The 23,881-nt window shown below is 35.2% G+C and overlaps 4 protein-coding genes across 4 annotated transcripts; 2 read left to right on the plus strand and 2 right to left on the minus strand.

Annotated features, from left to right (window-relative positions):
* Nucleotides 1–1,870: 1,870 nt before the first annotated feature.
* Nucleotides 1,871–5,566, plus strand: LOC106380872 (25S rRNA (cytosine-C(5))-methyltransferase NOP2A). Its single transcript, XM_013820715.3, has 16 exons — nt 1,871–2,479; nt 2,550–2,613; nt 2,689–2,822; nt 2,899–2,982; nt 3,070–3,144; nt 3,214–3,285; nt 3,370–3,443; nt 3,632–3,684; nt 3,796–3,905; nt 4,051–4,119; nt 4,194–4,268; nt 4,370–4,462; nt 4,556–4,635; nt 4,730–4,829; nt 4,952–5,238; nt 5,352–5,566. Exons 1-16 carry the CDS (start codon nt 1,943–1,945, stop codon nt 5,398–5,400), a joined length of 1,956 nt encoding a protein of 651 aa, XP_013676169.1. The 5' UTR covers nt 1,871–1,942; the 3' UTR covers nt 5,401–5,566.
* Nucleotides 5,567–6,569: 1,003 nt separating this feature from the next.
* On the minus strand, nt 6,570–9,113 carry LOC106380873 (heat shock protein 90-2-like). The gene is made up of 2 exons (XM_013820716.3): nt 8,807–9,113; nt 6,570–8,698 (listed from the first exon to the last, which is right to left on the minus strand). The coding sequence occupies exons 1-2, from the start codon at nt 8,927–8,929 to the stop codon at nt 6,728–6,730; spliced, it is 2,094 nt and encodes a 697-aa protein (XP_013676170.2). The 5' UTR covers nt 8,930–9,113; the 3' UTR covers nt 6,570–6,727.
* Nucleotides 9,114–17,150: 8,037 nt separating this feature from the next.
* Nucleotides 17,151–20,139, plus strand: LOC106380875 (serine/threonine-protein kinase D6PK-like). Its single transcript, XM_013820717.3, has 3 exons — nt 17,151–17,507; nt 17,871–18,548; nt 19,066–20,139. Exons 2-3 carry the CDS (start codon nt 17,926–17,928, stop codon nt 19,931–19,933), a joined length of 1,491 nt encoding a protein of 496 aa, XP_013676171.2. The 5' UTR covers nt 17,151–17,507; nt 17,871–17,925; the 3' UTR covers nt 19,934–20,139.
* A 934-nt stretch (nt 20,140–21,073) lies between these two features.
* On the minus strand, nt 21,074–22,878 carry LOC106380876 (protein NOI4-like). Its single transcript, XM_013820719.3, has 3 exons — nt 22,630–22,878; nt 21,591–21,782; nt 21,074–21,508 (listed from the first exon to the last, which is right to left on the minus strand). The coding sequence occupies exons 1-3, from the start codon at nt 22,633–22,635 to the stop codon at nt 21,464–21,466; spliced, it is 243 nt and encodes an 80-aa protein (XP_013676173.1). The 5' UTR covers nt 22,636–22,878; the 3' UTR covers nt 21,074–21,463.
* Between the last annotated feature and the right edge of the window lie 1,003 nt (nt 22,879–23,881).

Genomic DNA, 23,881 nt, shown 5'->3' on the forward strand with positions numbered 1-23,881 from the left:
CATAACTAGTATGATTGCGTCGTGTCGACATCGATATCAACTAATTAAGCGCGTACGCATTAATGAAAATATGTTTTCTCCCATTTGCCTAAATGCTAGAAGATATACGGGAGCTTTCGTATTTTGGAGATCACGACAATTTGCTTACAACTTCCGTTGAATTGAGGACAGAGGCGACCTAAATTTTGCATACCCCAGAATTAAAAATTCAAAATATATATTTTAATATTAGAAATATAGTTATGCAATTTTTTGCTATAACAGTTATATTTCTAAGTTGAAAATAAATAACTGATTCACATATATTTTTTTTTGTTTGAATATCTACATTGACATTAGTTTATTGTATAACTTTTCTTAGTTTGATATGTTTTATTCTTAATTAACTATGTAAAAATATACAAATTATAAATATTTATATGTTCTTCAGAATTATGGGCCCTATAAGCCCCACTCTAATATTTCATGTGTACACACATTCATGACCGGCATTGACTGAGGGAGGGAGCGCTTAGTTGACAAATCACAAATCAAATAACAGATTATTGGCAAGTCTGAATAGTATTCCTTTTCTCACTCACAAAATAACAAAAGACATTGCAACTTGTCAGAAGAAGACGATGAACAAGTTTAATAATTGGAGTATTGGTCCATGCCATGAAAATCCAATTGCTAAGCCAATCGATGAACTTTCTTAATGAAAAAACACTATGAGTGAATTTCAACTTCTTTGATGTCACATTATCTTGGAACTACATATTCTGAGTTGTCTTCTCACAATGAGAAAGATGAATGAATCTATAAGGGACATGCAAAAGAGAAAACTGATTAGAAAACCATGCTTATTTTGCAAAATTTTGTAAGGATGCAGCTTTAACTTTTTTTCTAATTTTTTTTTGGTATCACCAAACCTTTTGGTATAAAACATATTTTGTTGTTTGTTTTGTTTTTGGTTTTGCAAGTCCAAAAGCTCGCATGTACCAACAAGATACAAACGACTCACTTTAAATTCGTGGTTCTAGTTGATCTAATGCTTCTTTTGTTTTTTTTCTCACTTTTCCACTGAGCCATCGCAATCAAAGACATACAACAAATTTTAGAGGATTCTGTTTTCTCTGACTCTCTATGTTTATTTTAAACATTATCTGAATTTGTTGTTGTATATAAGAGGATTTTATGAATGTATTTGATATATCAACACTAGTTTGAATTTTTTTTATAGGGATGAAAATGTGAAGAACCAGTCATATAATTTACGAACTTAGTTAATTAATTAAACAATCGCAAGATAAAAATCTGGATGTTACGTCTAGGCGATGGATGTTACATTACGTGCATCGTACCGACTCGGTTGCAGCAAAGCGTTGCATCAAGTTATTATGGATGTTACATCTGATCGTGGGCTTAGGCCATGAATCCATATAGTCTAGAGTTTTAGATGTGAGATGCTACTATATATATTTTGTATTCGAAGTAATCTTAAACTCGCACTTTGTAAGCTCAATATCGCCTCTAATAATAAGATCTTTCTGCCCGTGGACGTAATCCTAGGGGTGAACCACGTTAAATATCTATGTCGTAGTTACATTGCTTTTATTCATCTTTGTTTCTGCATCTGTTCTTTCCCAAGTACGTCACAACACAAGTGATTATAATTAGGTTCAACGAAAAAAAAACTTAATTTCACTTGAGAAATTGTGGTGGATAAGCTAATGAATGGGTGATGACATCACATAGACGTTATCATGCATGGTAGTCAAGTGGTTTGTGTCTGATTTGCATAGAGAGAAAAGTCTATTAAAATGGGCCTAATAATATATGGATCAAAGCCCATTAATATAATACACTACACTCCACAAACACTAAGCAGATGCCTTTCTACTAGTAGTGTGTTAAACCTTGGGTAGTAGCCGCGAGAAAAACCCTAATTCAAACCGTTGCAATGGTTCTCACTCGCAGCAGCAAGAAGGCGCCGAAACCTCAAACCCCGCCGGTGAAGAACCTCTCGAAAGCTCAGACGCCTCCGCTATCGAAGGCGGAGAAACCACAGACTCTGACATCGAAGAAGGGAGCCAAGTCTCAGAAGAAACCTCCATTGAAGAAGCAGAAGAAGGATGTTATTGTTGTGGAGGAGGAAGATGACGACGAAGAGGTTTCCGATGTAGAATCAGAAGAGATAGATGAATCCGATGATGGAGAGAAAGGCTCTAACGGCTTTTTCTCTGACGACGACGGTGAAGAGCTCTTAAATGATAACTTCCTCGACGGTAGCGACGACGACGAAGAGGAGGAACGTTCGGATTCTGATGAGGCTTTGAGCTCTGATTCCGACTCGGATGAAGACGATATTCAGAAGGAATCTGAAGCTATTGACAGAGCGAAAGCGAAGGAGGAGGAAGATGCTGATGCTGAGCTTCTCGATTTCAACAAGGAAGATGGACCTGAGGAACATGAGACATTTCGCCTACCAACTCAAGAGGTACGATTGATTCTTGGTTCCTATTGGCTTTATGATGCAAGACTTAACTGATGTGTTTGTTATTCTCCAGGAGCTTGAAGAAGAAGCTCGTGGACCACCAGATCTTCCTCTGCTGCAGAGTAGAATCAAAGAGAGTCAGTAACGTTCTCAAAGTTTGATTCTTTATTACTGTTGAATGTCTGTATAATATTCATTTCGTAATGTTTCAGTTGTTAGAGCTCTGTCGAATTTTAACGTCTTGAGGCCAAATGGAGCCAGCAGGAAAGAATGCGTTGAACAGCTCAAATCTGATCTTGCTTCTTATTATGGCTATAACAGTTTCCTTATTGGCGCTTTGTTTGAGGTTTACTCTCTTTTCTAATAGTTGAAGTTTGATTTTGAAGTTGCCAATGCTCTTTTCTTATGGATTTCTCTTGCAGCTGTTTCCTCCTGTTGAACTTATGGAAATCATTCAAGCCTTTGAAAAGCAAAGGCCTACATCTATCCGGACAAACACACTTAAGGTGAACTTTGTTGTGTTTTTTTTTCTGGGTTATAGCATGTGTCTTTTGAGTTCTGCAACTTAATCGTGATGTTTGTTTTTGTTTTAGACTCGAAGACGGGATCTTGCTGATGTGCTTCTGAACAGAGGAGTCAATCTAGACCCATTAAGCAAGTGGTCAAAAGTAAGTATTTTGTTTTCTTATATTGTTAGTCATAATATTCCTGTAGTTAACATGTCATAAGTATTGTAGGTGGGACTTGTTGTTTATGATTCACAAGTGCCTATCGGTGCCACTCCTGAATATTTGGCTGGTTACTACATGGTTAGTGATATTCTGACCCGTCTGTTCACCATTAATGGTTGATGCAATTTGTTTGCTTAAGTCTTGTATGTGGTAAATCTGCAGCTTCAAGGTGCTAGTTCGTTTTTGCCAGTGATGGCCCTTGCCCCTAAAGAGAACGAGCGGATTGTGGACGTAGCGTAAGTTACCATCATGGCATCATCTGTTAAATTGTAGACGCAGCTATGCTTTATTCTCGCCTGTGTTGTGTGAACGTGTCATACTTTATGATGTAACTTTCAGCTGGTTGCTTTGAAATAAACTATCAAATTGAGTGTCTGACTGTTCGTTATGCATTACTTTATAACAAGATTTTTACCCGATGCAGTGCTGCTCCTGGTGGTAAAACAACTTACGTTGCTGCTCTAATGAAAAATACTGGTATGCCTTCATTGAGTTATTGTGCTTCTTATCCCCATATTCAAGTTGATTGTCTTAATGTTTATAATGATTATTTTGGTTTAATTAAGTTTGTTATGATGCTATAATCAGGTTTGATATTTGCGAACGAGATGAAAGTACCTAGGCTCAAGTCGCTAACTGCCAATCTGCATCGCATGGGGGTCACAAATACCATAGTTTGTAACTATGATGGAAGAGAGGTTAGCTTCTTGAGCATTCCATTATTTCTTTAACTTCATAGAAAGTCGAGATTGTTTAATTTGTGATACCTCTTCACAAAATCCATAACATCTATTTACTGGCATGTCTGGAATTATAAGACTTGTTTATTCACTTTGGTTTCAGCTACCCAAGGTGTTAGGTGAGAGATCGGTTGACAGAGTATTGTTGGATGCACCTTGCAGTGGGACTGGGGTAAGAAACTACCATCTTAATCCATATTTAAGCTTTAGATCTTTATAACTAAATGTTCTCTGCTACCACTACAGGTCATTTCGAAAGATGAATCAGTTAAAACTTCGAAATCTCTAGAGGATATAAAGAGATTTGCTCACTTGCAAAAGGTATGGTCGTACCTTCTTAGAAAATGTCAAATTTGTCTGAACAAGCGAACTTTATATCCTCAGATAAATGCCAGTTTAACCCCCTTTTTTAAATCATGCAGCAACTTTTACTAGCTGCTATTGATTTGGTGGATGCCACATCCAAAACTGGTGGATATATTGTTTACTCAACATGTTCACTTATGGTTGCTGAGGTTGGTTAATTCACACTTTTCGCCTCCCTCATCTGTTTTGGTTGTATCCTAATCTTTTTATTTCTTTCTTTTGTATGAAAAATAATTGCGCAGAACGAAGCCGTAATTGACTATGCCCTGAAAAAGAGGAATGTTCAACTTGTTAAAACTGGACTCGACTTTGGCCAAGACGGGTAATGCACAGATTCTATCTGTAGAGATATGTAATGCACAGATAAGTATTCGACGTCTAACGTCTCGGAATATTTGTCTTTTTGTCTTATTCAGATATAGAAGATTTAGAGAGCACCGGTTTCATCCATCTTTAAAGCAGACTAAACGTTTTTATCCTCATGTACACAACATGGACGGATTCTTTGTGGCAAAGGTACTCTCACTTTTAACTCTGTAAATGATCTCAGCCTTTTCATTACCCTAATAGTTGATATAAAGAGATAGATAACCAACATATATTGATGTTATGCGCTTGTCTTTTTTTTTTTTATATAGCTGAAGAAAATGAGCAACATGAAACAATCGTCAGAGGATGATGATGAGGCGGTAGAAACTGTAGAACAAGCTGATGTGTCTAGTGATGATGATGAAGAAGCTGAGGCGATGGAAGAGATGGAGAAGCTTTCTGTTCCCAGTAAGCAACCCAAGGAAAACAAGGAGAGACTTGCAAAATCAAAGGAAAAGAAGAAAGGCAAAAAAGATGGAAAGTCAAAATCTAAAAATGTTGAGAGGAAGCCAAAGAAGAAGAGATCTGATTGGAAGAAGGAAATTGCTCAAGCTAGGTAAAAAAAGGATTTCTCACCTCTTATGAAAATACATCTACTGAAAGAATAAAACGCTTTTTGGCAGTCTTCCATTTCTTGCTTGACATTTTTTGAATAAACCGCATTTGCAGGGAAGAGAAACGAAGAGCCATGAGGGAGAACTCGAAGGGGAAGCAATGATTCAGCAGTAATGCATCAAACACTATCATCTATGCTCATGGGGAGGTCAAAGGAGGTGCCGATGCTTGGTTTCTTTTTTATTCATTCACGAACTATTTTGTGTAACATTAAATTATGAAAACCAAAGAGTGACAGTCTTATCTGCCCAAAAGTTTTGTTTCAAAAATGTCTTTTAGAGTGAAGTTGAGTTGAGCCAAATCGCTAGTGGAGACATTCAGCTTGACTATTAATTAACCGGAAATAAAAACCAAGCCTAGCGTTAAACGGTTTCGTGAGGAGGGCCAATGTAGGATTGGCTAAAACGGTTGTAGAGCAAATTTATAGCTGTTGATACAACTTGTGCATCTTGATATATGATATGTCGAGTTTTCAAGTTTATTGACCCCCTACCAGGTTAAGGGGTTTGCTTAGAAACGATGATAGAGACTTTTCAGAAGTGATGTTGACATCCTCCAACCTTCTGTAGTAATATTCGATCTGTAGTTTGCGGAAAGGAAGATGAGGAGAGGATGACAAGTTGACAACTAATACTTGACCACATGACACCATACCTCAAGACATTAATAACAGATTCAAAAGATCATGGATTAACAGAGAAATTAGAGACCTGGAGTTTAAGCTCAATAGAGATAAACACTGACACTAAAACAGAATCAAAACAGAACCAACCACCATCAAAAATAAAGTTACATAGCGCGAAACAATCATCCAATAACGCCTCTGCATAAATCGCTTCTTTATTTCGATTTATTTCTGTTGACAATGGTTTCAGAAACAACATGGAACACAATCAATCCCAAGTACCAAGAACATAATAGAAAGAAAGTTTGAACAATCAAAAATAACTCTTCATTGACCCAAACATTAAGGTATACAACTTTCTCGTTCTGAATCAAACGACTGCTACTTGTCTAAGCAAAGTGGAGTGTAACAACAGTTCAAACACTCCGGAACTGCTAAATTAATAAGAACGGTTCGTACTAGCACCTATCATCACTTCAAACCAGCAAAAGCATAATCAAAATCAGGATACTAGTAGGCCCCTGCAATAACCAGTCGAGTTGGCAGAAGTAAAGTTTCTTACTTGAAGCAAAACAGCATAACATAACACCACTTGGTTCTTAGAAACCGCTAATATAATAGTTCCAAACGATAAAAACAAACAGAAAAGTCAAGAAAAAACCCTTTATTAACTGCAAGTCTGCAACCGTTATTCAACTTGAAGCAAAACAGCATAACATAACACCACTTACTAGTTCCAAACGATAAAAACAAACAGAAAACTCAAGAAAAAACCATTGTTAACCACAAACCCTTATTCAACTTTTTAATCAACTTCTTCCATCTTGCTACCTTCGGCATCAGCGTCATCTTCAAGCGGAGGCATCTCTGCATCACCTTCAACAGCATCATCTTCATCAATGCTCAGTCCAAGCTTCAACATCCTGTGGATCCTGTTCCCGAAAGTGTTGGGCTCGTCCAAGCTGAAACCAGAGGTGAGAAGGGCAGTTTCAAAGAGGAGCAGAACGAGATCCTTGACAGACTTGTCGTTCTTATCAGCTTCGGCTCTCTTCCTCAGCTCCTCCATGATCGCATTCTCTGGATTAATCTCCATCGTCTTCTTGCTCGACATGTAGCCCGCCATGCTGCTATCTCTCAAAGCCTGCGCTTTCATGATCCTCTCCATGTTTGCTGTCCAGCCGTATTCGCCAGTCACAAGACAGCAGGGTGAGTCAACAACACGGTCGGAGACGATAACCTTCTCCACTTTGTCTCCCAAAATGTCCTTGATCACTTTGCACAGTCCTTCAAACTTCTCCTTTAGCTCTTCCTTTTTCTTCTTCTCGTCCTCAGACTCGTCAAGTTTCAAACCTTCCTTGGTTGCAGATACAAGTTTCTTCCCTTCAAACTCCTTGAGCTGTCCAATAGCATACTCGTCGATCGCGTCAACCATGTACAGAACTTCATACCCCTTCTTCTTGAGCTTCTCAAGGAATGGAGAGTTCTCAACAGCCTTCTTGCTCTCACCTGTGATGTAGAAGATATCGTTCTGACCCTCCTTCATCCTAGTCACGTAGTCCTTGAGACTCGTCAGCTCATCGCCGCTCTTGGTGGAGTGGTAACGGAGCAACTCAGCAATCTTGGTCCTGTTCTGAGAGTCCTCATGGATACCGAGCTTCAGATTCTTGGAGAAAGCTTCGTAGAACTTGTTGTAGTCCTCGTTGTTCTCAGCAATCTCAAAGAAGAGCTCAAGGCACTTCTTCACGAGGTTCTTGCGGATGACCTTGAGGATCTTGTTCTGCTGCAATGTCTCTCTCGAGATGTTGAGAGGAAGATCCTCGGAATCAACAATACCTTTAACAAAGCCTAGCCACTCGGGAATGATGTCCTCACAGTTGTCCATGATGAAGACACGACGGACGTAGAGCTTGATGTTGTTAGGCTTCTTCTTAGTGTCAAAGAGATCAAAAGGAGCCCTCTTCGGAACAAAGAGAAGAGCTTTGAACTCGAGCTGTCCTTCGACAGAGAAGTGCTTGACAGCCAAATGCTCTTCCCAGTCGTTGCTGAGACTCTTGTAGAAAGCAGCGTACTCCTCCTTGGTGATCTCCTCAGGCTTCCTCATCCAAATAGGCTTCTGCTTGTTCACCAACTCCCACTCGTGAGAAACCTCTTTAATCTTCTTCTTCTTCTTCTTCTCTTTCTCCTCATCTACTTCCTCCACATTGCCTTCCTCATCCTTCTTCTCATCCTCATCCTCATCATCAGAAATCTCCTTCTCAACAGTCTTCTCAACCCACAAGGAGATAGGGTAGCTGATAAACTCAGAGTGCTTCTTGACCAAATCCTTAAGCCTCCGCTCCTCGAGATACTCCAACTGATCCTCCTTGAGATGAAGCGTCATCTTCGTACCCCTGCCAAGACTCTCCCCGGAGGTATCTCTGGTGACAGTGAAAGAACCACCAGCCTGGGACTCCCACACGTACTGCTCATCATCGTTGTGCTTGGTGGTGACAACAACCTTGTCGGCAACCAAGTAAGCAGAGTAGAAACCAACACCAAACTGACCAATCATGCTGACGTCAGCACCAGCAGCCAAGGCCTCCATGAACTCCTTGGTGCCGGACCTAGCAATGGTCCCGAGGTTGTTGACCAGATCAGCCTTGGTCATACCGATTCCACTGTCGACGATGGTCAAGGTGTTGTTGGTCTTGTCGGGGATGATGTGGATGAAGAGCTCAGGCTGACCATCGAGCTTGCTCTTGTCCGTCAACGACTCGAACCTAATCTTGTCCAACGCCTGTTCATCAACACAATCAACAATTGACACGTATACAAGCAATTGAACTAATCCATTAATCGATAAAGAAAGAAGAGTAACGCGTTACTAATCTAGAGATAGACGTACATCGGAGGAGTTGCTGATGAGTTCACGGAGGAAGATCTCCTTGTTGCTGTAAAACGTGTTGATGATGAGCGAGAGCAATTGGTTGATCTCCGCCTGGAATGCGAATGTCTCTGCGTCTGCCATTGTTTTGTTTTGCTTTGCTTTGCTAAGTAATGAAGAAGAGCAACTTATGTATATATACTCGTAAGAATAAGAGTGTGTTTCTCGATCCTTCTCTTCTTTTTTTTTTTTTTTTTAACAACTCTCGATCCTTCTCTTATTTCCAGTTTCTGGATCCTTCTCTCTCTCTCTAAATGTTAAACATTCGGATCCACACACATCATCATATTTGAAAACAAATATACTAAAATTAACATTTCTGTGTAATTTTTCTTTTGGTTAACGTGATTTTTTTTGGCTTAACAATTTACTATTTCTTTTTACTTGTTTCTTTTTTGTTATTTTTCTATTTTTGTAATACTAACCCAAAACTGTATTTCCCAAATACAAAAATTAATGTGCATTATTTTGTAAACTAGGTGTTACATATTTTTGGTTTATAAATAGTTATCACGGTATCTCTCAGCTTTGCATACTTAAAAGTTAGGGATGGACGTTCAGGTCCAGTTTAGATCTATTCGGGTTTTACGTTTTCGGGTTTAAAGATTTCAACTCTATTCGGATATTTTTAAATTTCGGTACGGATTTGGTTCGGGTTTGGATAACCCATTTAAATTATTTTTAAAATTTAGTATTCATTATATGCTTAAAATTTTTCAAAATCTATAAAGTCAAAAAATTATATTACATATAAATTTGTATAATATATGCCAAAATACCTAAAATTAGCATATAAATTGATTTGATTTGAATGTTTGGATAGAAAATCCATAGATATTTCAAGTATTTTGATATTTTGAATATATTTTAGCTATTCTAGACATTTTCTTTTGACTATCTCTATAATATTATTAGAGATGTCAGTTACCTATGTGTCGCTCTCACGTTAACTTTTACGATGGTTGATTATACTGATACCCCTAATGAATTAATTTACATTTAAAATACAATTATTTATCATTTTATTTATTTTCCTTTTAAAAAATTCCAAAATATATACACATATAATAAAAAAGGAAATTTTTTATAGAGTTAAAAAAACGGAATTGAAAAAACGAAAATATATGTATATATAATATGATTTCATAAAAAAGTGAAAGTTCACAAAAAGTAATATTACATTTAAATAATATTTTTAAATAACACAAAATATAATTTTGAAGTAATAAATTACTTTCTTTAAATCTATTTTTTTTAAATGAAAATTATAAATTTCTATATAATATGATTTCATTAAAAACAATTTACACATATAATCTTGATATTAGAAACAAAAACATTATTTCTTTTTAAACATAATTTAAACAATACAAAAAACTTCAAAGTAATAAAAAATATTTTTATATATCTATATATTTTCTTAGATGATTACATAAAATAATTAAGTAACATAAACTCATATATGTTTAGTTGTCTAAAAATATTTTATAAAAGGGAAATTACATGTTTGCCACTTTTATGGTAACACTTTTCATTTTTACCACTACAAATGAGACATTTTCAAAAATATCTTATTCATTAAGTGGCAAAAGACTCTTATGCCCTTGTTATTTATATATATATAATAAATCATTATTTAAATAAAAAAATAAAAATAAAAAGAAAAAAGAAAAAAAATAAAGAAAAAAAAATAATAAAATAATAAAATAAATAAATAATAATAATAAAAAAATAAAAAAAATTGTTTTTTTATGTTTTCGAATTATACTTTTTCAAATTCAAACTTTTTTTTTCAAATTTATTTTTGAAAAACGAAAATTATGTTGGAAACTATTTTTTTTAAAAAAAAATTATATATTTTTAAGTATTTATTTATATATTTATTAGAATCATAAATTTCACATTCCAAAAACCATACCCCACCCGTCAACTCTAAACCCTAAGTCTAGATTAGTTAACCCTAAGGGTATAATTGTATTTTACCTTTCATTAAAAGTAAGGGTAAAAATGGTTAGTGTAAACATGAAAAGTGGTACTATGAATGTGATATTTGTGGTAATTTCCCTTTTAAATTTTATGTTTTTATGTTTGTGGAACTTAATAGAACCATAAATATATGTTTTTATGTTATTTAGAATTTTTAAAATATTTTAATTATTGTAAATATTGATATGTGTTCATGGGCTTTTAAAAATGTATCAGCTACTTACGCATGCAACATCCTATTGATCACCGCTTTATTTTCAAATACTTTTTTTAGAAAACATCAACCTATAATTTGATAAATATTATAAAAATAGGTGCACATTTGACTTAATTATAATAAAACATAATTATATTTCATTTTGAATTTGAAAGAATATATAACTCAATATACTCACAACATGAATAATTCGACTAATCCAACTTAGGGCTTTTTGCAGAATTGACCTATAACTTAAAGTCAAACACAAAACTAACCCCTTTTTTTTTTGAAAATTGGTTTTGCCCTATTCACCCCACAAGTTCATATAATTTACGAAAATGCCATCAATTTTTTTTTTTTTTTCGAAAACGACATTTTTACTCTCTCACCCTCATCATCTTCAAGTAATTACAAGATTGCCATTGTCATCAATACCACAACCACCATGAACAACCAATTTGAAGCTCTTAATGCTCCCAAAATCGATTTACCCTTCTTCTTTTTCCATTCTTGTGAACTAAACACAACATATCTCTCACTTTCTCTCCACAATGAGCTAAAAAAACCCAAGATTTTGATTCTAAATTTTTTATGGTTCATAGAGTCATAGAAGCTAACGATTCTGGGTGGGTTACTTTCGTTTGTGATTCTGTGTGCTTGGAGAAGCCTTATGTATGCTAAGGAACTTATCTCACCAATTTAAGGTATGACATCGAGTTTTTTTCCAGATCTGTTCGTCAGACGACTTACTTGGGAAGTCGTCTGGCTGTAGACAACTTACCTGGAAGCCGTCTGGTCAACGCAGAGGTTATTTTTGCAATTGACTTTGAAATATGTAACCTGAGACGACTGAAAGTTAAGTCGTCTGTTTTTGTTTGGTTTCAAAAAAATTTCCAAAGAACCTAGACGACTTACATTTCAGTCGTCATAGGTTAGTTTTGCATTTGGCTGAATAATTTCAGAAGTTTGACTTCCCCAGACGACTTACATTTCAGTCGTCTGGCGAAAATTAAAATAATAATATTTTTTTAAAAAGTAGACGACTTACAGTTAAGTCGTCACAGGTTAGTTTTGCAATTGAAAAAAAAACTTCAAAATTTAATTATACACAGACGACTTATAATTCAGTCGTCCACGAGACGACTTACTTGTAAGTCGTCCAGGATATTTTTTCGAGATTCTGGTCAAACCTCGTAAATCCTGGACGACTTACATTTCAGTCGTCTCGTGGACGACTGAATTATAAGTCGTCTGTATATAATTAAATCTTGAAGTTTTTTTTTCAATTGCAAAACTAACCTATGACGACTTAACTGTAAGTCGTCTACTTTTTAAAAAATATTATTATTTTAATTTTCACTAGACGACTGAAATGTAAGTCGTCCAGAAAAGTCAAACTTCTGAAATAATCCAGTCAAATGCAAAACTAACCTATGACGACTGAAATGTAAGTCGTTAGCTTTTTTGGAGTTTTTTTTAGCCAAACAATAGTAGACGACTTATTTTTCAGTCGTCCGAAATAACAGATTTCAAAGTCAATTGCAAAAATAACCTCTGCGTTGACCAGATGACGTATAGTTTAGTCGTCTGGACAACTTAGATTGAAGTCGTCCGCGTCTTCTCCGCTAGTTTTTAAGTCTTCTACGTTAGTTTTTGAATAACTTGTATTTTTAAGAGTGATAAGTAACTTCAAGATATGTAAAACTCATATTTACAAAATATGTTCTCTCCCTTTTACTAAATTTGACTAAGTTTTTCAACGCAAACTTATAATAAAATATGATATGCTTTGACTAGTTACTATTGTTTGTTTCCATCTCTTAAGTATTATTGTCATAGACAATAATGATGACTATTGTTATGAGTTGGAAGAAGGGTTAAAATGCTTCTTAAAATGTTGTATCAATATAAAGCTACCAACATTCTTGATTATTAAGATGAGAAAAAGGCCATTGGAGTTTATTATTGCATATGAGAGATCCAAAGATAAGAAAAAGGCTACTGAAGTCTATTATTTCATTGATTTGTAAATGTGTAAACACATTGTTAGCACATTTAATACATCTTAGAAAACATTATTACTGATTTTACAAAAAATTCACAACTAAAAGAGTAGACATGCAATTCACAAAACAGACCACAAACAAAACTATTATAGATCATTCCTCTACAAAGACAAACTTGGATTCCACTTGAGTAGACAAGACCACACGACTTTTAAGAAGTCCAGACGACTTCTAAGAAGTCCAGACGACTTCCAGGAAGTTCAGAAGACTTTTAGGAAGTTCAGACGACTTCCAGACGACTTTACAGGAAGTCCAGATGACTTTACAGGAAGTCCAAACGACTTTGTCTGAAGACTTCCAAGAAGTCCAGACGACTTCCAGACGACTTCCAGACGACTTCCGGACGACTTCCAGACGACTAACAGGTAAGTCGTCCCAGAAGTCTTCCAGATCTGAAAAACCTGCATATTAAATCCAGATCTGAAAAACCTGCATATCCAAAAACGTTCAAATGGCTTAAAAACAAAAAAAAATGAGTGAAAGATTAGATAAATCTACCTTTACAGAACACACAAAAATACATATCTAAAAATAATAGATCTACCTTTAAATTAGTGAAATATGAGTACCATCTAATTAAAAACCTGCAAAAAAGATAGATTACTAAGAAAGACATGAGACAAAACTGGAAAATTCATATAAAGTTTGGTGTTTTCAAGTCAAAGAGATTAGAGTGAGTTTGGAGAGTTTTAGTTTGGGAAAAAAGTAAGAACTTTATACAACAAGAAGTTACCAAATGAAGAAAAATCAGACATAAGAACTTACCAAAACGCTCAGATCTATTATGAAAGGGAGACTTCGTCAGAAGACTTCCTGGAAGTCCAGACGACTTCCTGGAAGTCCAGACGACTTCCTGGAAGTCCAGACGACTTCCAAACGACTTCCAGACGACTAACAGGTAAGTCGTCCAAGAAGTCTTCCAGATCTGAAAAACCTGCATATCAAATCCAGATCTGAAAAACCTGCATATCCAAAAACGTTCAAATGACTTAAAAATAGAGAAAATGAGTGGAAGATTAGATAAATCTATATTTATAGAACACACAAAAACACATATCTAAAATTAATAGATTTACCTTTAAATTAGTGGAAGATGAGTACCATTTGATTAAAAACCTGCAAAAGAGATAGATTAGTAAGAAATACATGAGATAAAACTGAAAAATTCATATAAAGTTTGGTGTTTTCAAGTCAAAGAGATTAGAGAGAGGTTGAAGAGTTTTAGAATGATGAACATTACATTTTTGTTGCAGCCATTTGAGAGGAGGAGAGAGAATGTGTAAATTTTTCTTTATATAGGGAGACAAAAAAATCCAATTAGGTTAAATATTTTTGACTCAGACGACTTCCTGGACGACTTACATTTCAGTCGTCTGGTGAAGAAATTAAAACAGACGACTTACATGTAAGTCGTCCAGAAGAGTTTAATATTTTTAGCGGTAAATTAAATATTTTTAGCGGGAAACTAAAATAGAAGACTTTCCAGACGACTTACAAGTAAGTCGTCTGGTTTAAATTATTTAAGCGGGAAAATAATTTTTTAAAAAAATTTTAGGTGGGAATATTTGGACGACTTACATGTAAGTCGTCTGTTTTAATTTCTTCACCAGATGACTGAAATGTAAGTCGTCCGAGTAAAATGATCCGGTTAGGTTAAAATGTACATTGGTAAAATTAAAGGTTCGGTACGATGTGGACGACTGAAATATACGTCGTCCAAGTAAATTATTCAACAGACGACTGAAATATAAGTCGTCCACACTCTAAACATAACCCCTAAACTTAATTATCTAATTAAAGACTTCATAAAATCAAATCAAACTTGAAAAGTGTTTACTATACACATAAATAAACACATATAGGTGAAAACTAATTTTTGAAAAAAACATTTTAGTTTTCCAAAATCTAACCCTAACAATACATACAATACTACCACATATGTTTGCCAAACTCCTAAACCAAAGTATTTCATGATTCACTACTTCCACTCATCTATCTTCAAAACAAATCAATTTTATCATATCTTAATTTATATCACTTAAAACTGTTTATAATTATTTGATTTTTATTTTTCACGCATCAAAATATTTTTTTACAAGATTTATAAATTATTTTTAAAATAAACCGGTACCAGACGACTTACACTTCAGTCGTCCAGACGACTTCCAATATCTCAGACGACTTAGATGATTTACTAGGGCTATATTCGTAAAAATGGCTTCTGTTTTTTTGTTTGGTCACAAGGGGCTGAGCTATAATTTCACTAGACTTTTAGGTTAGTTTTGCATTTGATTCAAGTTTGGATATAGGTTTGGGGTTAAAATCAAGTTGTGGGTTAGTTTTGGCAAAAACCCCTCCAACTTATATCTAAAATCATAGATTTAAATACGATAAGAATATATAATTCTATAAGAATAGTAATTTATTTTATAAATATAAATTATAGGACAACTCAAAACATATTAAAAACGAAAATAAAAATATTAACCAGCTGTTATAATTTAGTTCTTTTGTAAAATTTATATATATGCATGAGACTTCAGAATATTATCGTTTCGTTATATTAAATATATGTAATTTGGAATCAGACACGTTAGTTTATTTTATTTATTTCATTCTAAGCACAATATATCTTAAGTTATACATAATTTTCATAAAATATATTTACATATATGAGACAACAACCACCTAAATGCAAATAAAAAATTAATCAAAATTTTAATATATAGAATAAAAATATTACAGTTGAATTCATATATGCAATCTAATTTACCCAAATGATAAGATAACTAAAGCGACATGATAAAAGAAAAAAATTAACTAAATCGACTGAAAAATAACAAAACCGATTAGATATAACATATATAAAATTATATGTATAGTTAAAGTAATATAATATAATTAATATAAATGATGCATATAATTTATAAATTGATTTAAAATTAAAAGTAAGTAGCAATCAATTATATAATATATTTACTTTAGAAATATTTATACCCGTGCATGAGCACGGAAAAATCACCTAGTTTATGTATATTTTCAAGTATTTTAGACAATTTAAAAGTATCTTATATATTTTGGATGTTCTTAACATATATTAAATCTAAAAATAAGTAATATAGTTAGGTATATAAATCTGTTTCGGTTACAGTCGGGTACCCGAAATACTTCGGTTCAAGTCGGATTCGGTTTCGGTACTTCAGATACCAAAATTTTGAACATGTTCGGATATTTAATTAATTTTGGTTCGGATTCGGTAGTACTTTTTCGGATTGGGTTCAGTTCAGTTCTTCATATCTGGTTTTTTTTTGTCTAGAATGCTTATTTTGTGTATGAGAGACATGAAGATAACTTTGATCTGTTTCGAGATGGACTGTTCGGAGTTAGTGGACATGACTATAAATCAGATGGATTGGCTAACATTCGCGACGGAGATCAAGATGCTTTAGAGACTACCTGAAGACTTCGAGGATATGAGTTTAATTTATATTCTTCGGAGTACGAATGGTCGACGGACTCGCTAGCGACAAAAGCAAAAATCAAATGCTATATTTTCTTTCATATAGATCAGACCCAAACAGACGAATGTACTCTTCGGAGAGAATCAACTTTTTTTGACCACCATTCGATCTAGTTTAAAATGAGCAGCTGGTAAAAAGAAAACAGCTCCTTTGCCTCATGTAAGACGCATGTGTCTTCTTCTGTCAAGAGAAGTTTCCCTCTTCTTTCTAGTTAAGATTGGCCATAAAGGTTTCTAGAGCTAGGTGGTTCATCTTCTCGAGGGAGAGTGTTTCACTATAAAAAAGGATCAAGATTAGATTTTGGGTCTAAATTTTAATTCTACCACGTGAATGATGTATTGAGCTTAGGAATACGATTCTATAGCCATTGAATGTTTACAAATGTATAATTATTTTTTGGAAACTATAAATTTACAAGATATAGAAATGAATGGAAAGTCTAGCAAATGTTCCCAAAGTTAAGATTATACAGAATCATATTTAAGGAAAGATTACTTGTAATTTTTAATTTCGTCTCTAGAAATCTCCAACGATTACAGTACACGAGAGCATCCCTGATGTAAACCTTTTGTCTTCCATTTTGGAGAAAACAAAAAAAAATACATGGAAAAAATTATTGAAACCTCAAGAAATGAAAAAAAGTAGTATTAATTAACTTTTTCTTTGACCCGACTCTCTCTCCTCCCTCTTTTCATGGTACTCTCTCTCTTCTATCTATCCCCATCTCCATGGAAGCAAGGAGATGTGTTCATTTATTTCCGCCTCTCTCTACAGCGTTACATGAACAGTGACTGCTTCTCTCCTTTCTGTTTTCTTTCTCCCCTTTGCTTAATTTTTCTGAGGAAGGCTATCTCGTGATCTTTACCGCTCAAAAAAATCTAAACTTTCAGGTAACAGCTTAATGAGTTTCTCTCTCTCTCTCTCTTAAGCTCTGTTTTTTTTTTCGTACTTTTGCTTTTCCAGGTGTTATTCTCTGTTTCATGCTAGATCCAAAAGGCCTTTACTTTGGCTCTTCTTACTTTAATAAGATCTGTGTAAACTTTGAGAGATAAAAACTCCCACTTTGCATTGAAAAAAGTTTTAATTTTTTTGTTAGAACCAAGAGAGCTTGAAATAGTTTTTTATGCTAAATTTTTTTTGTTAGTAAGATCCGTAAATTAGTGATTGATCTCTTGACTTTTTCAATCTCCTCATGATTTTTTCTAACACGCTTTGGAACTGATGCTATTGTTTTTGTTTGATGATTAAATCAGCTCACACTCTTTCATGGAATCTATGGCAATCTAATAATCAAGAATCAATTGCTCTATGGCCTCCAAAACTTCTGAAGGATCACTTACCAACTCCAGTCAAAGTATGTCAGTCAACACTTTAGCAGATCAAGTATCTTCAAGTCTATCATTCGCTGATCCAAGTAACGACAGCAAAACCAATAATAACAACAAGAGTGAGAGCGGGAAGAGTAGCACGTGTAGACCGAGCACAAGCAGTGACATAAGCGACGAGAGCACTTGCAGCAGCTTTAGCAGCAGCATCAACAAACCACACAAGGCCAACGATGTCAGATGGGAAGCGATCCAAGCCGTTAGAACCAAACACGGTGGTTTGGGTTTGAACCATTTTAGGCTCTTGAAGAGGTTAGGATGTGGGGACATAGGAACTGTACATCTCGCTGAGCTGAACGGGACGAGGTGTTATTTTGCGATGAAGGTTATGGACAAGACAGCTTTGGCTAGCAGGAAAAAGCTTCTTAGAGCTCAGACCGAGAGAGAGATACTTCAGTGTCTTGATCACCCGTTTCTTCCGACGTTGTATAGTCATTTCGAGACAGAGAAGTTCTCTTGTTTGGTTATGGAGTTTTGTCCTGGTGGTGATTTGCATACGCTGAGACAGAGGCAACCAGGGAAACGCTTCACCGAGCAAGCAGCAAAGTAAGAACAAAGTTTCAAGCTTTCTTTACATCTAAGAATAGGCATGGGTGTTCGGTATTATGCTCATAAGTCTTATTTGGTTTTATTAATTAGCGGTTCGGTCAGATTGTAACTAAAAATATATATTTTTAACCTAAAAAATTGACAAAAAACAAAGTATATAAATTATTCATAAATTTAATTGAAAATAGTTAAATGATCTAAACTAACTAAAAGTATTCAAAATAACAACTAAAACAAACTATAAAAATCTTAAGAATACTATAAACATCTAAATTATGTTATGTTAACATATTTAACTAATTTTGGATATTTTCGGATCCAAATTGGGATTTCGGTCCAAAGTACCAAACTCATAAATTTATTTATATTTTTGTATAACGGTATGGATCGGATTTTGGTTTTTTTTTTTCGGTTTGGGTTTAGGCAGGGACTTTGGTTTGAGGTAAAAACGCCCAAGCCTATGTAAGAAACAGCTCTTTGTGTATGTGTATTGACTTTTGTTTACTGTTGTCAGGTTTTATGTAGCAGAGGTACTTCTTGCAATGGAGTATCTACACATGCTGGGGATCGTTTACCGTGATCTTAAACCAGAGAACGTTCTTGTAAGAGACGATGGACACGTTATGCTTTCAGACTTTGATCTCTCCCTGAGATGCACCGTTAGCCTCTCCATAGTCAGATCAACCAATCTCGGATCCGAAGGCTTGTCAAAGAACTCAGTTTCCTGCTCGCAACAACCCGCTTGCATCCAGCAGCCGTCTTGCATCTCAATGGCTCCGACATCTTGCTTCGGTCCTCGGTTCTTCTCATCTAAGTCCAAGAAAGACAAGAAACCGAAAACAGATAACAACGGGAACCACCAAGTGACTCCCTTACCGGAGCTCGTCGCAGAGCCGACAAGCGCACGTTCCATGTCGTTTGTGGGGACGCACGAGTACTTAGCTCCGGAGATCATCAAAGGGGAAGGACACGGAAGTGCGGTTGATTGGTGGACCTTTGGGATCTTTCTTTACGAGTTGTTGTTTGGTAAAACACCGTTTAAAGGGTCCGGGAATAGAGCGACGCTATTCAACGTGGTTGGTCAGCCTTTGAGGTTCCCTGAGTCTCCGGTTGTTAGCTTTGCAGCTAGGGATTTGATAAGGAGTTTGCTTGTGAAGGAGCCGCAGCATAGGTTAGCTTATAAGCGTGGAGCGACGGAGATTAAGCAGCATGCTTTCTTTGAAGGAGTGAATTGGGCTTTGGTTCGGTGTGCTAGTCCGCCTGAGATTCCTAAACCGGTTGAGATTGAACCGGTTAATTATGCTCCTCCTGCTGCTGCTGCTGCTGCTTCTACAAGTGTGAGATCTGACCAGAGCAATTATCTTGAGTTTGATTTCTTCTGAAGGTTCACCGATTTGATGATTCTCTTACTGTTTCTTTTGCAAACTCTGCAGAAGAATATGTTTAGTGTTTTTTTTTCACGTGTTAAACAAGTTATATGAGATTTGTATCATTCTTCAACAATCTGAGAGTCTTGTTAAGTTGAATGTTATTAGAAACCACAAGTTACTTTGGTTTTCATGATGTAAATATGGGATTGTTTTACTTACCAGTGTCCTGTGACTATCTGGTTGATGTTTAATCCATAGATGATGACATCTCCAACAAGTGTGTCAACTTTCTTAGCAGCATCAGACACAGCTGCTTTCTTCTGTGCCTCTTGTGTAGCAGTCTTTAGCTTATCATTCTCTTCTTGTGTCGTCTCTAACTTCTTCAGTGTCTCTTTTCCGCTAGCTCTCACTGCCTCCTCCTGACCACTGTGTGATGCCGGATTTCGTGCAGCGTTGGTTTGTTCAGAAAATGACTTCCTCTGTTCAAGCGCCTTTTGTCTCGGTAGCTTTTGCTTCTCCGACTTCATCTAGAGCGACATTCAAACTTAGCTCTGTGTCTTCAAGCGTGAGATGCACGGTTTCCTCTTCCTTCGTTAACCCACTTTAAGTGGTCTACGGTTCAACTTAAAACAGTATACCGATATTCAACCGTCTAATTTGATGGTTGAGGGAAAATAGGTTTCAATCTAAATAGGAATGAAACTTTATTCTCGAAGAAATAAATATAGATAGAACCAATAGTTTCGGAGACATATAACACTATACGATAGTTCTCGTAGGGAAATAGGTACTCGACCCTATCACAATTCTTCTCATTTCCTCGACTCTTTTATTTGAACTAGACTAGACATCTAAGGCCTCCAAGGATGATCATATTATTTAATTAGATATCTAATTACATACATGGACTGTCAAACCAAGGCCTCCAAGGATGATCATATTATTTACAATGATTTGTTCTTCGAATGGTTCCGTGTATATCTCACATTTAATACGAAAAAGAGAAGAAAATATCTTGTTCAGAGTATCGACAGTATGGCTTGGTTAGAATCCAGTGTGGGTTCGGTAATACAATCATTAGACCCAACTTCCGTGTGTTGTTATTTGTGTGGGTTCTATATGCTATTTTGTTAAAGCTACTGAGAGCAATAATACAGCAACTTGTTTGATGTTAAAGGCAAAACAAAAAGGATCAGAGTATCCTTTACATATAACACATTAACACCAAAATACCCATGAGAATCATTACATATACACACACAATAACTATGTTTTTTTTTTCTTTTTTTTTTCCAATAAAAGTTGCAACACGATTAGAATAACAAACAACTTCAAAGAAGAAGAAGGAAAATCATTATCGTGAATACTAAAGGGGGCCTCCAAATCATCTTAAGAACTTTTTTTGTTGTTGTGGTGTTGGATACTTTCAAGAAAGACAATAAAACATAAAAAGAAAAGAACATTGCTTTACATGTCTAAGCAATGTAACCTTCTTCTTTTTTTTTTTACTTGGCAGCAAGTAAAATCCAATTTTTGTGTCCGTCAAGAGTCCACTGCTGGAGATTGCATGCAGCAGAGCCACTTTTTCTGCAACCAAAAGAGACCCTGTTCTGTGACAATAGATCAAAAGAGACAAGATAAGAGGAAATGAAGAAGAAGATTAACTTACAGGCTGGGTTTTACTAGGATCTCCTCCTCCTCCGGACTTAGCATGACCATCAGTGGATTTACCAGGCGATCCTGGCTTGCCACCGGTCTTCTTCTCATCCCTAGCTTTGTTGAATATGACTGTGAAACCTTCTGCTGATGCTGGATCATTCACATCCCATTCTCCAAACTTGGGCAAGGGGCGGCCTTTGTCCTGTCATAATTGTTGAAACCAGAGAAACAAAGTTAAATTCTCAAAACTCAATGCTTAAACCCTTTTGTGCCAATACATGAGAGAAACATATTGTGTGTTCACACGTTGTTAAGGGGCATGTGACCTTTCCAAAGTGAGTTTAAATACCATCAACCATAGGGACAAAAAGGTTTGTACAATAGCTAAAACTAACCATCTTTCCATTTCTCAGCAAACATTATACACACAATAAGTCAAAAAAGATTACCAAAAACTAACCGTAAGAGAAGTTCCTTTCCACTTTATTAGGTGACACCGTGACACAAGAAAACGAAGTTTCAAACTAGTGAAATCAAATTTTTTGTCTCTAAATTAATTAGCAAGCAAATTCACAAGGGCATGAAGTTACCTTTTGCCTGTCCCTAAACACAGGCAACACAATATTCATATGTCTCTTCACTCTCATATAAATGAAGAACAATCTGGGGAAAATGATACCACGAGACAACTTCTCTAAGCTAAGCTTTGATCAAAATATCTAAGCTAAAAGACAAATCAATCCTCATCAAAAGAACTCTTCCAAGTTGTTTGTTATAACAAATCTAAGCTTAATAATCAAATTCAGAATTGAAAAATAAAAGCTAAAGATCAAAACTTTAAAAGTTGAAAACAGAGAGATCCATGAAAAGGGTTATTCAGAATCACAACATCAAATCTATTATCTATTGAACATCGAAGATTTCAACACATATAGCTTACCAAATGAAACTAAATCCTCCAAACTCATCAAATCGAAAGTATATTCTCAAGAATATATCACGAAACTGATGCAAAATTCTTAAAAAAAGATGAGATTTTTTGGACGTACCGACATGGCGTTAACGGAAAGGAGGAAGCTTTATCCCCCAGAAAAAAAAAAGGAAAAAACGATTCGAATGAAGCCGCCGAGAAAACCAAAGGAAAGTGAAAGAAATAAAAATATGATCCGCAGGAGGAGAGAGAATCTGGGAGAGAAAGAAAGAAAGAGAGAGAGAGAGAGAGAGAGAGAGACTTTTCTTTTCTTTTTTTCTTTTTTTCTCTCTTTCTCTTTCTTTTTATTTGCTTTTTCTTTTTAAATTCTTCATAGAGCGGTGTCTGTAACGGTTTATATAAACGGAGTTAGTGACCTCTTTAGGTTTTAAAACGGAAAGTTGAGCTGGCTGACGGCTGTTAATTGAGCGCCTATATGTTGGTTCCGACCGATGCATCGCAAGTGACTTGCTGGCACTGTTTTTGTCTTTTAGCATTCATTTTTATAATAATTCATTATTATTATATACTTTTCAGAATAATATGGATGGATTATAATCATATGCATGAACAAAACTAATTGGCTAGTTTTTTTTATTACTTGTTATAACATCATGGTTTTTGAAAGATATCTGAAATGATTTTGTTAAAAATAATGACACTAGTTGTTCATTGTAATAAAAAATTCTCAAGTTGTTTATTTGTTTAATGAATTATGATTATGTTTAGTGGACATGAGTAAACAATATTGTTATTGACAAAAGTATAATCTAAAATGTCATCAGCTATCATTATCTGCCAGTTTTATGAAACTCCTTAACCCACTAGCTGATTTAGTTTTCTTGTACATCTGTAGTTACATAGACCATTACAATAAACTATACAGGTTTGATATTTATAATTATTTGTTGGGTAGTAGTTGCGACACTAATATACATGTATTTGTACAATATTTGACATAAACGCAAATTAGCATAAATGTAATAGCAATTGTTAGAAGACTAACAGACAATCTTACACATTGAGAAGGCATATAATAATAATATTTTGTGTTACAGGCTCACGAGTGGTACTGCAAAATGGAACAAACCCCAGTGATGCAATCTGACGAAGTGATAGATTCTGTCTGCTTCAAGATCCATCAGACACCATCCCAACACAACAAAAACAAGTTTCTCTCTGTCTCCATTCCGACAATACTTACATCAAAAGATTCCTCAAACACACACATAGAAGAACCACCTTTGCGTCTTCCATTGCTCTGCATTTCATTATATCAAAGAGTTCAGGCTCATTTACAAGTGAAGTTAGCATGTGAATTGCCAACACAG

The sequence above is a fragment of the Brassica napus genome, chromosome C2 (assembly GCF_020379485.1).
Source record: "Brassica napus cultivar Da-Ae chromosome C2, Da-Ae, whole genome shotgun sequence".
In the NCBI taxonomy this organism is placed as follows: domain Eukaryota; kingdom Viridiplantae; phylum Streptophyta; class Magnoliopsida; order Brassicales; family Brassicaceae; genus Brassica; species Brassica napus.